Below are 17,346 nucleotides of genomic sequence, written 5' to 3' on the forward strand. Positions count from 1 at the left end.
GGTGGGGGGGGGCGGGAAGGGGAGGGTCCTTTATATGTTACCAAGAGTGATACCAGCATTTCCCATGGTCCTAAGACATTTGTTGAATAAAATCCCTGGGTCCCCATCAGTGCTACTGTTTACTAAAATGTATTATCTCCCCAGTGCTCCTGTTTTACAGAAGATCGGAGAAAGCAAAATGGAGGTCTAAGTCAGCCACCTCAGTACATCAATTAAAAAAAATTGTAGCTGAAAATATACTGCTGGAACACAAGATAAAACTGGGGAAAAAGATTAATCAAGGGCTGGGGGAAGAACAGAAAGTGCTGCCCATGTGTATCATACCCAATAACTACTGATGATTGAACTAGTGATTGATAACCAAGAAAAAAAAAATTGGCTTTGCACATGAGAAGGAGGAAAACATGTGCTGGGCAGCAAACAACACGGGCCAGAGCACACGCTACTTAAAATAAACCCTACTGAGGGTATACTGTGATTTCAATTGTTTCAAGCAAGGAGGTCCTCAAGTTCTGGGCGCATATGCAAAGGACTTCTTGTTTTTGTAATCTAGATAGAGCTCCACAGCCACAGCTCTTCCCTCAAATGTACCTACAAACGCTTTGAATTTCCTGGCAGCCTGTGACTAAAGCTGTCCTGGAGGTTACAGCAGCCTGGGTAACATCAGACGGATCAGCTACCAGAGTCTGCAAATTGTTTTCCTTCAAGTCAACATCTAACTCTGGAGATAGATGCAGCTGGCTTTTTCTTCTCTCACCAATTCTCTATAAACTGACAGTTTTTTGCAGGCAGTGGCACAACATCCCTTGCCCAGCGGAAGGCAGAGAAAGCAGGAGGACAGAAGCCCTACTTTTTCCCTCCTGCAATCCTCAGCCACACAGAATATCCTACGATCTCTCAGAGTTCTTGCTATATTTTTAAGAACCTTTCCAATTCCACTTCACTTCTTTTTAGCCAGGGAATTAAGCGCCAAAGGGTTCACAGTAGATCCTAATCCAATGCCTAAGGAAGCAAGAGGGTAATGATTTTGGTAGAGATTTTCACCGACTTCAAATAGCATCAGGACAAACCAGAAAGTGCCAAATACCGACCCTGTCATCTGAATTAAAATTTAAAAAGAACAGAAAGACCAGGAGATAGATGACACATAGAAAGGTGACTCATGACAGCCAGAGAACAGATCCGCTTGAGATACTGGAGAGAAGACACCTTCTTCACATCCAGAAAGAGCATGGGAAAAGAGACTAGGCATTCTCCTCCTGCCATTAAGGTTAATCAGGTTTAATTATCAGGTCATTTTTCTTTCTACAATGTTTACTGTATTCACTACATTTAAGCTGACAATCACACAACAGATCCACAGCAAATGGAAAGATACAGCGTAAGAAGATTTCAACGGAAGAATTAGGAACTATTAAAAAAATCCATAGAACGGAAACCAAAAAAAATATACAAATATCACAACTTCAGAGAAATTCTGCTATTCTTCCTGTGTGTGTGTGTGTTGTGTGTGTTAAATACCAGGTTTTGATAATAACTGTTGTCTCTGAAAACTCATAAAGACAATGTAAGGTTCCACAGAACTAAAGAAAAGTAAATGCATATCAAACCTAAATTTGATAGTCAAAGACAAGAGAAGAAGAAAAATATTTAAGAGCCAAAACTCTAAGCACCTATCACATTATAAATATAGGAGGAAACAGCAGAGATTAATATTTAAAAGAGGATTTTGTTTGAACTCTCTTTCCTACTGAATAGAATTTTGTCTAGTATGGAGTAACAAGAGACATCCTATATCTTCATTTTCCAGTGCTCTTATCACATATTCCATTAACCAAATTTGGAAGAAATTACTTCAAGTACATACACAGGTAGTTGATAAAACTATTCTCAGGCATCACCAAATGTTGGATGGGAAAAAGGAAATACTATAAAGAAAAGGCCCACAAGGATCTGAAAAATCATTAGATATTTTCAATTACATATACTTTATATATTATATAAAAAGTAGTCTTGAGAAACCGGTGGAAAAAACACACATATGAAGAGACAACTACATTCAGATCCTGTTTTCATAAACATTTGGCCCCTGCAACTTGGTCATGGCTATACATGCAATAAGCATACTGTTCTGTCATACCAAAAGGTCTTGAATCTGTGAAGAAAAAGGATGGAAGAATTCGGCTTTTTAGCTGGCAGAATGGTAGGGGGTAGGGAAGAGCTGAATAAAGAGAACCATGGTAACAGGCTTTGAACATGCAGAAGGGAGTTCTGCAGTTCACTGAGGGCAGAAGTAGTAATAGCAAATGGCAAAATTTGCTATCAAGTTAGAAGCACCATAAATAAATAACACTAGAATTAAATACATAAAGGTATAAAGGGTCTAACAAAGGCTTATGGCAGTCTTCAGAAAACTTGTGGAAACAGCTTAGACACACACCAAGCAGAGTTTCACGAAATTTGGACGTTATGAGTTTCAGATCTGCTTCAAATTTTCCCAGATTTTCCATTTCCATATGACTGCAACAACTCTCCAACATGAAAGCTGAATAAATGTCATTAGCAAAAAATAATCTCGATTTTTGTCATGGCATGCTTTGGAAGATTTACAGCACAAAGGACTGTGTCTCACCTCCTCCTCTACGCTGCCTCGTTCAGCTCTCCTTTCTTCTCTTTCTTTTTCCATATAGGGAATAAGGTGGCCAACTGCTTTCTTCATAACCCGAGCAGACTTAATCACCTGCACAGATAAACAGAGAGAAGGAAAAGAAATAATAGAGAGCAGGTATAGGAATAGCCTTGCATTTCTCACAGATTTATTTTATACCCATTTAAACAAAAAAAAAAAAAAAAAAAGCTTCATTTGCAAACCCAGATTCCAGCTTTGCAGAGCATTTTGTGATAGTAGGCTGCTGCCCCTACTGGACTAAGGGCCTACACACGACACTTGCTTTCACAGCGCAACCTCTCAGACCTCTCACAACGGAACTGGAAGCTACAAAGAGACACAGACTTGGATGGCACTAAAATCAGCAATTTTTATTTGGATGTTTTTTCCCCTCTTTCATGGGTCGAGACTGAAAACTGCATTTCAAACAAAAACACTCAGGAAGAAAGGAAACAAACACATAAAACTACATAAAGAAAGTCAAGTTCCAAAGTAAAGAAAAAATAAGGCTGCTTCTTAGCAGCACCTGAATTTTCCCAATTCATGTGCTATATTTGAAAAAAAAAGCCAGCATAGAATGTTTTGCCTACATTTTAAAGTGCTAGTTTTTGCAAAATAGGAAAATATATGAAATCATTTTCTCTTTACCTGAGGCAGAAACATCTTTCCAGCACCAAAAAGATCTCCAACAATTTTCATGCCATTCATCAAAGGCCCTTCAATTACATTTAGAGGTCTAGGATATTTTTCCCGATTTAATCTTGCTTCTTCTGTATCTGCAGTGACATACTTCTCAATGCCCTGGGAAAAAAAAAAAATGAGAAGCTTTTATCTTGTTAGAAATAAAGCTTTTCTTTAGTTGCCTTCTCCCCGCAAAAGATCACAATGAAAGTAAAAACAGGTATTTTAGATACTCCTAGTCTTGAAGAATACCTCAAATGCGTATTTAGAATAGGTTTTCTTAGGAAACAAAACAAGTTCTTAGGCATATAATCAAAGCAAGAGACCCCAGTATTAACAGATTTGTTTGTTTTTCTTAACCATGTTATAAGACAACCAAACATTTAAAGATTGCTTCCTCAGCACAAGTGCCACTCAGTGCAGAGCTGTTAAAGGACCAAAAAAATCCCTGGAAAATTAAAAGGAATATATTACAAAGTAAAAGCTGTATGTTTCTACCAACACTAGCAGAATAAAATATTAAGGGTCAAAGACTTCAACTTGTGAAGTTTAAAGAAAATCACCACAATTTTCTCTGTTATTAAAGTTAATTAGATATATGAAACATATTATTCATTATTAATTAATAGCTCTCAAAAGAATGTCAGCTGAAGAATTTTTATAGCCGAAAGTGTCCCTTAAAGTCCGAGCTGAAATCATGGCTCTGAGAGCCGATGGGTAGGACAATTTTCTGCACAGATTCACCTTTATAAGAGCATATTCCAGCCTTTCCTCCACAGAGCTTTTCCGCCACTCATCAGTCTGTACAACTTTTTTCCCTCCTTGGGCATGATTCTGAAAAGTAAACACATCCATAGGAGCTTGCAAGCATAAAAAGTACCATCACGGACTTCACTTTTAGAAAAGTGAGGATAACTTCAAGTACTGATCCATAAAATAATTTTAGATTATTCAAAAAGTATTTTATACTCATGCAAATCATATTGCAAACAGATGTGATGCACTACTGACACTTAGGGGGTCTGCATCACAAAGAGCATATACCTCAATGAAGACAAACGTAACAAGTAAACAAAATGAACAAAGAAAAAAAAAAGGACAGGAAAGAAAAAAAGAGGGAGCAGTTTAATAATTTTCACGCTCTTAAAAATGATGAAATGACTAATCCTAAGAGTTTTACTTCTGGGAACATAATTTAAATTGATTCTTAGCCCACACACTACAATTCATTTTAAAATTCTAATTAATTTGGCACTAATTCAGTTTCTGCTAGAATAGGTTATGTTATTCCATATAACAGATGTGTTTTCAATCAAGTGGCCTACAAACTACTGTTTCTCATGCACGTAGACTGTCCCAAACCCTTGCGCATTCTCTTTGCCTCAGACTCCCCTGTGCCATGCATGCAAAGGTCAAAAGGGCTTCACAATGCAAGACAGGTCATGGAAGAGCACAGTATCCATTACATCAACTACCACACTTCAGGCAAGTAATTTCTTCTCCTTCCTTGGTCATTTGACATAATTTTTTGGTCTTTCTGAACATCCTATACTTTTGAGTGCTCATCAGCACGTTTATAAAGACAGAACCATGGGAAAAGTCGTGGAAACAAGATCTCACCAATGGGAACAGAATCCAGAACAAGCTTTCATTTGTGTTTATATGAATGTTAGCTAACTTCACAGCTTCATGTTGCCAAACCTTACTGCCCTCCTCAGTCTAGTTTCTAAAAAGGGAATGAGAGAACAAAAATGTTGCACAGAGAGGCTGTAGAGTCTGTCCTTAGTTATATTAAAAACTTGATTGGGCAAGTCCCTGAGCAACCTGCTCTTGCTGACCCTGCTCTGAGCAAGGGGGTTCTACTAGATGACCTCCAGAGGTCCCTTCCCACCTCAGCCCTTCTGTGATTCAATGAAAAGGTAACAAGTGTTCCTCAACCTCTGGCCGGACACTTCAGCAAGGAAACCATTCCAACCTAAAAATAACCCATGAAGCTGTAGGGTGGCATGCAGAGACCACAGTGGCAAGCACTACATGCAGATCTTTAAAATGATTATGGGATGCATATAAGGATGATTATACTGCATGCTAAGGATGAAAAAAAAACCCAAAAAACAACTGCATTTGGAAGCACAACTTCCACCGCCATAAATGAGACAAACTTTCAGTCTAAGAATGTCTGCAGCTATACAGTTTATGGAAAATGTTTTTAATCTCAAACTTCAAATGAAGACTAGTATCCTAATTCTGCAAGGATTAGGTTCCTAATTTTTCCCCACAGGTCTAGCATTCAAGCGACTAGCAAGGTACATTATTATTGCCTGTAGGAACGAGGAGGAAACTTCACTGGCACTCTATTAGAAGAGTGATACTTGAAATGGGACTGGACATTCTATGTTCTTTGTGCAGAATAAACTGCAGTAATTGGAAATAAAAAAAACATATGCTCTTACTGTTTAATAAGCATATTTTTGTGCTAAAAAACCCCTCACCTTTAGAAAAAAGGACTTAAGAGCCATTCAGTTCCACTGTACCAGAGGAAGGTCTGAATAAATATTTTGAAATATGCCTCAAACTCCAAAACCTCATGTAATAACCCTTCCCATTGGCTGTGACTATCTGTTTGGACTCTCACACATGTCCAGAGCTGAAATGAAACCCAAATCAGGACGCTTACCTTCAGTGAAAACTTGAAAGTCATGATATTTTATGTTATATTTCAACAGAGCTTTGAAAGATGTTTTGAATCAAATGTCTTTCTTTTTTGCAGTTGGGGGCTGTTTTACTCCAACAATAAAACTGCCAACATGAATAAGAGCAGAGATTCCAACAATGGCTTCCCAAACTTCTAGACCCAGAAGGAGTCATCATTCACTTCCATTTCTACTTTTCATGCTCTAATTAAATTCACATTCTGCCTTCTGCAGAAACACTGCTTGAACAATCCCCTTCTAATCCTCCTCCTCCTTCTTCTTTCTCTTTATGCAACTCTGAATACCCTAATGGTAAAACTCTGTTTATACAAACAAGATCACTCCCAGGTGAACTGCGTAGACACTAAGAGAATAATCTGAAATAGCCTAAACACATGGGATAGGGATAGTCTTCCTGTACTGGTTTTCAACATATTGCCATTGTTCCTAAAAACCACATACTATCATAGGGCAAACTACAAACCAAGTGAAGCTGCACACAGAAATAATACCTCCAGGAGCTACAGAACAGGCATGCGACCTTTTTGTGCCCTTAAATCTAAGAGCCACCTAACCCAGCCATTTTTTTTTTTGCTGTATGTTCTGTTTATACAGCAAAAGCTCTTCTGTCTAAAGGATTTCATCAGCTATATATGGCTGATAGACTGGAAACCTTCAGGTGTGTAATCTTTGTCTTTTATCACCGCTGTCATTACAGCACCTCAAAAACATGAAATTGCTGATCCTCACTCTTGACATAAGTTACATGAACTGGAAGTCTACAGCACAGCCAGGAACCACAAGCAACTATTTCACCTTTTACATACACTCCAAGCAAACCGTTTGCACCAGAGACAGATTTCCCCCACAGTGCATTTGTCAATTAAGCTCTAGCACCAAGATTTGCTTCAGTTGTGGGTTGGCTTTTTCTGGGGTTTTTTTGGTTTTTTTGTGAGATTTTTTTTTTCGTTTGGGGGAGAGTTTCATTGGGATTTCTCTTCCTCCCCCCCCCATGCAGCTTGGTCTCCTGAAGCATATGAAGAACTCTTGTGCAGGACCTTTCAAGACACCTATGAAACTGGAGAGGCTCGATCCATCACAGAGTTCACATTTCTTTCCATATTAATAACTGAACCACTTGTAGTATCATTAGTAACTTCTAACACCCACTTTAGATTGACATGTGCAGTTTATACTGTTCTACCTACCATCAGCAGGCAGGTGTTAAAGCCCAGGTGCTAAGCTACTATTAAAAGCTTATAATTGGAAGTTACCTGAGCATAATGTAGAAGTTTCTCTGTCGCATCAGGATCTTTGTTCCAGATTAGATTTTCACACAGCTGTAGCAATTCCTTGTGGATATCATCATACACTGGCAGATTCCCAGCATTCACAATTCCCATGTCCATGCCACACTGAAAAAAATCATACAGAGTCCCCAACTGGGGCTGTCAGACATAGCACTGCACATCTGCCAAGGGCAAACATGTGGAAACCAAAAGCACATCATACCTTAATTGCATGGTAAAGGAACACCCCATGCATTGCTTCTCGAATGGCATCCATTCCTCGAAAGGAGAAAGACAGATTGGAAAGACCTCCACTTATCCTGGCTCCCGGCAGTGTTTCCTATAGGAATTGCATAGAATTGCATGTAGATTTTCAGAAAAGTCCTTTACAAAACGGAAAATTAGCAAAGCATTCAGTCCATAAAACAGTTGCCCTCTAAGTTGGGGGGCATAGCCAATGCACCATTTCTTCCTTCCCTGTTTCAGATCCTTCTAGTTACTCAAATTCATAAAAAGCAATTCAAATCTCTGCAGAAGAAATACAGAAGTAAAAGGAAACATCAAGCCTAGTTAGGTATAAGCCACTATCATGGTTTCCCTAGTCATAGGTGCTATTCTAAACGTATCAGTCCTCCTACAGCAGCAGATTTTCCCCATGCAGACCTACTTATGGCTCTTCCATTCCCCACTCCTCCAGAAACAGGAGCAGCCAACCTGCCTGCTTGCGGGTTGACCTCAAGGGTACAGCCTCCCTTCCAGAAGCCCTGTGATGACCAAAGCACCTGTAGGCTGTTCAAGCCCTAGCATCTTCATACCAACCAAACTGCCTTGTGAAACACAAGAGTGCAGCCTTCCTTACCTGTATTCAGGCGATGCTCTTCACAGCTGTATTTCCTTACACATATTTTAGCTAAATAAGAAGTCAGGTTACTGCACAAATCCCTTTCACAGTAATGGAAATTTTATTAATTTAAAAAGGCAGCTTTCACATACCTTCAGAGAGGTCCTTTTAGTTAGAACATGAATGTGATTGTTACCTCATTTAATTAGTATATTTACAGTAGAGATAATGGATTGAAATATATTTATAGAACTATTTGAACTTTTTCTACCGGAAATACAGAAATACTGGGGAATGGCTGCACGTCAGAAGAATAGTTTCCCTTGCTAATTTAAAATTTGAATCATTTTGCAGCAGTGTTTTGTTGTTGTTGTTGTTTGGGAATGAGGGGTATTTTTCTGTTTTGTGGTAGTTTGGGTTTTTAAGTAATCTTGGCAAAATATCTCAAGTTAAAATACTTTTTTTTTTTTTAATTTTCAGGGCAAAATACTTCAAGTTACAACTCACTTTTATAGTTTTAGTAGCATTGATAAAATTCATGGCATACAGGTTATGTTCTTCCATTCCAGTTCCTATGGTCAAAATATTAGGGTCAAATATTATATCATTTGGATTGAAGTGCACTTTTTCCACAAGGAGGTGATAAGCTCTGGAACAGATTGCAATCTTGGTTTCTGTTTCTGTTGCCTAGTGGAGAAAAAGAATTTTGACATGAAACCAACAAGTAACAGAAAATAAACTCCCCAGAAATCATTTACAGTTCCAGTGACTCAAGACTGAGGATCTGAACAGCACTAATATCAGAAAACGATTATATATAAGAATTTTGTATTAAAAACATCACCACACCTGTACCTGCAGTTTTGACTCAACTCATTAAAAACAATTTTGTTTCCCAACATTTCATCATTCTATACAAAGTTTAAAGTATGTTTTTGACATAAGTACGTCAATTCAGAAAGACTCCACTCTCACAGAAAACTCAGCTTCTGAACTAGAAAAGTCATTCTACAAAGAAAGGACGAGTTCAGCACGGCTGAATAGCGAGACACACACTCTCGTGCTAGCAGAGCTACACTTAGGGCTGTACTTGGATTCCTCTGACACGTGAGCAGCCTAAGAAATGCTTATATATGCAGGTCAAAACTATTGCTAAGACTATATAGATCACTTTGAATCACCTGTGTCAATGAAGCAAAACCATTTTGTCTTGCACAAGAGTAAGAAAGCCTTGTACTCCAGAAGCAAAATAATAACTCTCCTTTAAAGCAACACTCACCTGTCCCATTTCATCAAAAGCCATGACAACCACAGCTGCTCCATACAACTTAATTTTCCTTGCCTTCTCCAAAAAGTCCTCCTCACCTTCCTTCAGACTGATGCTGTTTACAATGCATTTCCCTTGGCAACATTTTAAACCTGCTTCAATCACTGAAAAATTTGAGGAGTCAATGCATAATGGCACCTGTAAATAACAGAGAAGTAAGCCAGGGGAATACGTACAAGTTATAAATTAGAGTTCCATATGCTGTTTGCCCATTTGGACATAAAAATGCACACAACGTTAATCAGCATTTATGAATAAAAAGTTTCCAGATGGTATTTGCAGATTCACTTTGCTTTAAGTGCAAAACTCAGAGCAAATTTAACTCAAGAGCTTCTATGGCAACTCTATCACATATCAGAGAGGGACTTCTCTGTTTATTGCCTTGTGTTTCTGAATTAGATACTCATTTTTAGAGAATGCACACTGCAGAACTATCTTTTAAAACCATACTATTCCCACAGCAATTTTAAGTTTTGTGGAAAGCAGCACTGTTATGCACTGCCAACATACAGATAGGGGCTTCAGTTGCTGCAAAAGAAACTTGCATTCAGCTTTTCTTACCAATAAAAAGGAGGGACTAGCATGCATTTAGCTGAAATCAGATAGAGAACATTTAAACCTCTGTCTCCCCCCAAGGCTTTCCCTATTATCATAGAATGGTTTGGGTTGGAAGGGACCTTAAAGATCATCTAGTTCCAAGACCCCTGCCATGGGCAGGGCCATGTCCCACTACACCAGGTTGCTCAAAGCCCCATACAGCCTGGCCTTGAACACCTCCAGGGATGAGGCATCCACAACTTCTCTGGGCAACCTGTTCCAGTGCCTCACCACCCTCACAGTAAAGAGCTTCTTCCTTATATCTAACCCAAATCTCCCCTCTGACAGTTTAAAGCCATTAATCCTTGTCTTATCACTACATGCCCTTGTAAAAAGTCCCTCTCCAGCTTTCTCGTAGGCCCCCTTCAGGTACTGGAAGGCTGCTGCAAGGTCTCCCAAGCCATCGCTTCTCCAGGCTGAACAACCCCAACTCTCTCAGTGTGTCTTCATAGAAGAGGTGCTCCAGACCCCTGTACCTCTACAGTACCTTTTCCTCTTGGGGGGACACCTACATCTGCTTATTAAGCACCTAAAGTGGTTACTAAATAAATCAGTATCAAAATTGGCAATTTCCAACTCAATAAAATGTTATTTATTGTGCTTTGGAGTGACACAATAACAACCTTTGCAATATCAGGTTCTGAAGAAATCAAGTTACAAAATCTTGTCATTGCAGCAGGGCCATCCAGCATCCCATCATCCATATTGATGTCAAGAACCTGGGCCCCCATCTCAACTTGCATTTTAGCTACACTCAGGGCCTCCTACAGAAGAAAATAAAACAAAAACAAAACCAAAACAAAACAATGGTCAGTAGTAAAAAGCCTAGTCAGTCTCAAAATAACATTTCATTTCTCCAAAATAAGGTGCAGCCAAAAATTAAAAAATTAATAAGACATCCCAAAAGAGAGTAAGGAAATGGTCTGTGATGCACAACAACATACAAAAGGGATTAGTACAGCACAACTGATAACTAATTTGTTCACAAAAACATGACACCAGAGACCTAATGTGCGGGTACTGTCATTGATTTTAGACAGCTGGTCATATGCTTAATTGAATGATTTAAGATTTGCATGGTAACAAGATGTGCATTCTGACTGCACAAAATTACAGAAAAACAGTCTCTGTGATGGTATGAAATAAGGGTCTTACATCACAAGCTCTGCTGTTTTATAACACAGAATGCTTAATTTTTAGAGGTTGTCTGACATTTTTTCCAGCTGCAGAATAATCACCAAGTGCTAAGAAGGCTTTACTAAAGCTTTCCCTTCAGCCTTCATAATTATCTGAACACCCATGTCTGTTCGCTTTCTATTTTTTGTCACTTTGCAGACTAAGGAGACAAAAAAGAAAAAGGTTTTTAGTTGCCCACAGTTCCTAACAACCGGTGCTTAAAGCTCTCTTTATTTAATAGGTCTAACCTGCTTCATGACTTTTAAGAGCTTAAGAGTCAGACTTCCTTAAAAATAATCAAACTGAGGCTTCATCAGCTGAATTGCATCAACTAGAACAGCAGAGCATACTCTGGGGCAGAGTCTCAGCTCTCAAGAAATGTCACTTTACTATTTGTTTGAGCATTACAGTAACAATTTACACCAGAAAAGAATAAGCCCTCTAGCCTTTTCATTTCTACTCTGCGGCTGTTTCAAGAGAGCAATTACCTCCTAAAGCACCTTTTTGTGTAGCAACTCTGTAGCCAGTCATCAAAGTATGTAAAGATTACATGCAACCATAACGCTGCCCAGGACTGGAGAAGGGAGGGCTGCACAGTGCCACAATCTGTCCCAAGTCAGACATACCCCACTTGTTGGAAGGAGGGATTACACCCACTTTCCTTCCTTCCTCCTCTGTAAATCAACCCCTCAATACAGCATAGACCAGGACATTTTCTAAAAAATCATCAGCTGTGTAATTTAATTCAAAATGGAAAGCCATGTCCTCCATAACAACTGGCAAAGAAAACCCCAAAATAACAAAGCCCTTGTAAAACCCTTCTCACAAATTTATTAGGAGCTGGTAAGCACAGAAACAAAGGATAGTGAGAAAGTAACTCCTCCTTTCTTTGTCTTGTAACTGGTGTAGAATAGTTCCTTGTGCCAGCAAAACAAATAACTAATAACACAATGCAATGTAGTAATGAAAAATCAGAGCATTAGCTATAGAGATTATTGTTTAAAGGTATACTTCATAGTTGCCTGCCATGATGAGTTTAGCAAACTTCCGTGATCCTGCAACATTGCAGCGTTCACCAATATTAACAAAGTTGGTGTATGGCCCAATCCTGAATGGCTCCAGACCTTAAAAAGATAATTTTGAACACATTTGTAAAAACTGAAAAGAAAAAACTGTGTAAGAAAGACAAAATCCCTTTTCTAAACTGTGAAATGGAGGTGTCTCTCTCTTTAAGAATAGTTATTTCTCAGCACATCAGGACGTCCACAAATCTAATAAGTAACAAGCAAAGAAACGCATTGAAACATCTTCCGATACATATGCCAAAGGTTTCTGTCCTCCTTCAATGACAGTTAATAATTTACCTGACCCACAAAAAAACCAATATAAAATGATGTGAAGCTACAATTCTTTGTGCATCTATGTGTATGCACATACACACCTTCTCTCAACTTCCAATTGTGTTATCACATGACTCCACTACCACCAGAGAAGCAGCCCACTGAATTGACTTACAAACAATGACAGCTCTTAACCATGAACCCAAGTCCAGAGAAACAAGCCAAATGATGCTTGGGTAGCAGGCAACTCAGAGGCAAACAAACCTTACAGCAGACCAGAATAAGGTATTCCATGAAAACACAGGCCAACCATGATTTATTTAATTTATGCTAAACTGATTTGACTTTGAGATTAAAATACGAGACCAAAAATAATGTACTGTTTTACTTGGATAGGCAGCCCAAAGGCTTAAAAGAAGGCCTGGCTGAAGAATGTAGAAATCTAGACTTAGCTAAAACAAAAACCAATCTAGACCTGGATGTATTGTTGGAACACTCTCCCAGTATGACTAGATGGACATCTGAGGTGACACAGGGCAGCTCTCTCATAGGAGATGAACAAGGATCTCATCCCAGCTCTGCCATCAACTGTAGTCAAATTACCTGATCTCTCTGTGCTTGACCCTTCCCTGCTGCAACTGATGATAAAGATACTCAGTCACCATTACAAAGTGTCTGAGACTTGCAGAGTAAAATATGCTGGCTTGGTTATATTATACATGTTCATGATAACATGTTCCATTAATCCTTTGGCTAAAGCAGAAAGATTTAGATTTGGTTACACATCCACAAGCTTGCTAGATTCATGTAAAACCAGAAACTCACAGTGCCATTCTGATCAGCAGAAAATAGCAAATAAATTTATAAAGGAAGGTTGCATGAATTAGAAAGCTCAAACTGTTACACTCCATTTTACCTGACAGCAGCATGTATCCTTGGGAGGGAGAAGGTGGAATGCGAGGCTTACAGAATTTCACAGCTTCAGCAATTTTCCTGAGTTACAGAAGAGGAAAGTAAAGAATAAAGTTTTCAATTAAAATTAAGCCACTCCAGATAAGACTAGAAAATACTAGACGCATACCTACATCTCCAATTTAGCCCTGTAGCAGACAAGACTAATTAGCTAGTTTCACTTTGTGTGGCCAAAGGCAAAACCATACTCCCAGAAGACCCTATCATAGCTATTTGCAGGGAATGTACAAAGCTAAAGATTTATCAAATACAGAATGTGAGATGCTGTGCCAACGGGGTACTTGATGGATATCAGAACCAGTCCTCAACCACACTGACTCTTACCGTATTCATGATTTGCTGAGCTGAGCAATTGCTGATGATTGCAGCAAAAAAAAGCAAAAAAGCCAAGGGACAAACATTGTTCTATGCTAAGACACATTTCTCAGATGCCAGAATGACTCACAGTGTTCAAGCTCTCTTTTTCTTTGCTCGATTCAGGAGTGACACACGGTGTCCTCTACACTTTCACAGACCACCTCTTCTCAGTTTGTACCAGAGTCAAAATGACGGCCCCTTCTCTTTCAAGCTCAAGTGAAAAAGGGAGGTCTTCCCACTGAGCTACTTCCAGTGAGAAAGAAATGAAATGCCCCTTCTTACTGGCCAGGACTAGTACAGTTGTACAGCATCCCCAGATCTCCTGTTCCACACCTTCCTTCCTCCTACCATCAAAGGAAACCTTAAGTTTCACCTTGTGGCTATGAGTGCCAGAAAGAGAAAGAACATACGGCATAAGGGAGCAGCAGAAATGTCAAGTCTATTCGATCCATCAGTAAAGAGGGAGGAGTAATTCCAAAACAATTTTAGATGACAAAATAGCAGAGGTATAATCCTTCTTTGAACCATGCCTCTACTCATTCTTCATGATACACACAGCTATGAAAGCCAGGTAATTTCTACTCCATATATTGCTGCTATTGGCATTAAAGTGATCCATCTTTTCAGGAAACTCTAAGACAAGCCATGGAATATTGCTACACAAAAGCAGCACTTAATTTACTTCCCAGTGCACCTAAAGTCATAGCTCATGAGATACCTGGTATGTGCTGGTGTAGTACCACAGCAACCTCCAACTATGTTGACCAAACCATCCAAAGCAAAATTCTGTAAAAGGGAAGGAAAGAGAATTTTGTTTCAAGTTAATAAAGGTATCTGTTATTACTTTATTATTATTATCATTATTTTCTCCATGTGTTGAGCAATTAGGGGGATCACACACAAAAAAATTAAATTAAAAGCCAATCAGTACTACGTCTTCTCTTTAGGATTTGTTTTGAGATGTGGATTCCCAAGGCTAGCCAGCAATTTCAACACCTTATTTTAGGAAACTACATTTGAAATTGGCCTATTTTATACTGAATCGCCAGATGAAAACTTGGATGAGTATCAAAGGCTCATCATACTGTATTTTAAAAGGGAATTAACATGCAGCAGATAACTGCGTTCTCACTGACACACTGCAGCTCCAGCCACACAGTTCTGTCTCGCACAGATCAAGTAGCATGTGGAAGGACACTCTGCACTGGAACATCACCTGCATCAGCAGTTCCTATATACACAACTCTAAAATTTTGCCAAGTTCAAAAAACTGCTCAGCTATTGGACAATTCCCAAATGTAAAAGTAAAAACATAGGAGTGTAAAGGAGTTACATCCACAGATCAAGCTGCAGGAAAGCTACTTGGTGTAGGACACAAAAGTAATTAAGGTTTCAGAGTTTCCTAAGTAGTTTTTCCTAAACTGGTATCTCAAATCACTGTCATTCAGCTAATGGTCTATAAACAATCCAGATGAAATACAGAGCCATCTGAGGGGAAAAAATCCCACATAATACTATAAGAAATACGCATAAAATACAAGCAAAGAATTCTTCTCTCCTAGTACATCAGATATGATGCACTCATGAGAAATATTTCATACCTTTAAATGCTTGGCAGTCACTTCTGGAGTTTCATCATAGCCACCAAAAGTATTGGGAAGACCTTGAAACGTAATTTTTCTAGTATTACAATTTGTTTAAAGCCCGCAAGAACAGAATTAAATTCCATAAGAGACATATTTAAAGTAACTACACTTGTATGAGGACTACAACACCTCGTCACCTTTGCAATCAATTACTCAATCGATTATTAATTATGCAAGAAAGCATTCTTGATTCACTGTCACAGAACTAACAACAGTTACTTTCAGCAGGTCAAAATATTCTTAAGCTCTTCTTAGTAGTAAAAACAATCATCTTTTCAAGCTAATTCAACTCTATTATTGCTAATGAGATGGAAGGGTTTAGTTCCGTTTCATCTGCCTGTAAGCATAGAACCACGTGCACCACACACCTGCGTTGGGGTAACAGATGATGTAGGCTGTTGTACATTTTCCAATTGTTTCAATAAATGGTCGCATTTCAACTGCCCCTAAAGCACAATTTAAGCCGATACTGGAAAATAAATTTTCAAAAATTAGTTTGAGGTAAAAACACCTTTTAAACACAAGCCAGACAAATGTCAGTGCTGGCAACTGCTAACTCCCACAATCATCTACAACAGAACCAACCTGATCTCCAATTTCTTTAATCACCATCATCAATACAGCAAGACTGTGCAAAAGGAGAAGCCTCAGGTGGAAGAAAAGCACAAGGGGGAAAGGGGCTGGACTGAAATGGACTGGGAACAGTAAATCAAGATTTCATTTCAAAATCCAGGAATGAAGTGGCAGCATTTTGACAGCAACTGCAGCAATACGACAGCTCTGTATTTTCTAGGTGAGAGAGAGAACAAAGGAATGAGAAAGACTGGAAAGGAACCTTGTGCTACAGGAAGAAGTATGAAAAAGGTTGAAAAAGCAAGACCTGCTTCAAGCTACTAAGTCATCATTTTCTTTTAAAATTATACATAAATTATGTCAGCCTTGGAAGAAACCAAGTGCCTCCCCGCAAGATGCTTCCTGGCTAAGCTTGGGCAACTGAATCTGCTGCATCTTAGTAACTAAGACAGCACCACAGCAGAAGTATTTGTGTATAAATAAGCTTCTCAAAGAATTTTACCAGTGTATGAAGAACAATCCTGTTTTCTTTCATTCAATGACAGATACAGAAATGTGACTTGCACTCCAAATGTCTGCATTGATATTAAAAAGGGAAAGGTCTCTTTCAGAAAGCATGCAAGAGATCTTTTACATATGTTTCCTGATCTCTCTGTACCAGTCCAGAAACCATCTTATGAGCACTGCAAAACTTGAAAGGTGCTCACAGAGCTGCTGGAAGAGGAAGATGTAAAAAAGCTTTCTCCTTTCCTGGAATAATGGAGAGGATGCAAGCTATCCCCCTAAACCAGAAATGGTAACAGTCACATCTCCCAATTAACTGAGCCACAGAGGCTGCCTCCCAGGTGGCTAAGTTAATAAAGTGCACGTACACCCACTTAGTTTCCCAGAGGTCAACAGCAATAAAGCCCTGCACAGGACTGGGAGCGCAAAATGGTTTGTGACTTTCCTCCTGTTTCCAAGGAGCAGGCAGGGGCTTGGTAACTGCACAAGTTGTAGCAGTAAATGCTTGCAGCCAGATTCACTTGTTGGACTGAATGACAAATCCTTGAGATCTGAAGGATTTTCTTCCAATAGGTTAGAAGTGCAGGGTTTGTTTTTCTTTTTTTTTTTTTTGGGGGGGGGGGGGGAAAATGTTTTTTTTTTTTTTAAAAACACATCCACACCCTCAAAAGGTTTTTTTTTA

At 38.9% G+C, this 17,346-nt stretch overlaps 1 protein-coding gene across 5 annotated transcripts in view; it reads right to left on the reverse strand.

Annotated features, from left to right (window-relative positions):
* MTR (5-methyltetrahydrofolate-homocysteine methyltransferase) overlaps positions 1-17,346 on the reverse strand; it is a 53,547-nt gene that overhangs the window by 18,173 nt on the left and 18,028 nt on the right. For 4 of the 5 annotated variants that reach the window (XM_014951112.1, XM_014951113.1, XM_014951110.1 and 1 more), the window contains 13 exons: positions 15,956-16,056; positions 15,543-15,604; positions 14,660-14,727; positions 13,529-13,605; positions 12,284-12,396; positions 10,720-10,860; positions 9,452-9,637; positions 8,680-8,859; positions 7,555-7,671; positions 7,317-7,457; positions 4,094-4,183; positions 3,317-3,469; positions 2,633-2,740 (listed from right to left, as the gene is read on the reverse strand). In XM_014951112.1, coding sequence (XP_014806598.1) covers positions 2,633-2,740; positions 3,317-3,469; positions 4,094-4,183; positions 7,317-7,457; positions 7,555-7,671; positions 8,680-8,859; positions 9,452-9,637; positions 10,720-10,860; positions 12,284-12,396; positions 13,529-13,605; positions 14,660-14,727; positions 15,543-15,604; positions 15,956-16,056 — 1,537 coding nt within the window. Of the gene's footprint in view, positions 1-2,632; positions 2,741-3,316; positions 3,470-4,093; positions 4,184-7,316; positions 7,458-7,554; positions 7,672-8,679; positions 8,860-9,451; positions 9,638-10,719; positions 10,861-12,283; positions 12,397-13,528; positions 13,606-14,659; positions 14,728-15,542; positions 15,605-15,955; positions 16,057-16,172; positions 16,337-17,346 lie in introns of those variants that run through there. The other variant, XM_014951114.1, reaches the window with a different exon arrangement.

The sequence above is a fragment of the Calidris pugnax genome, unplaced genomic scaffold, assembly GCF_001431845.1.
Source record: "Calidris pugnax isolate Ruff unplaced genomic scaffold, ASM143184v1 scaffold24, whole genome shotgun sequence".
NCBI classification, from domain to species: Eukaryota; Metazoa; Chordata; class Aves; order Charadriiformes; family Scolopacidae; genus Calidris; species Calidris pugnax.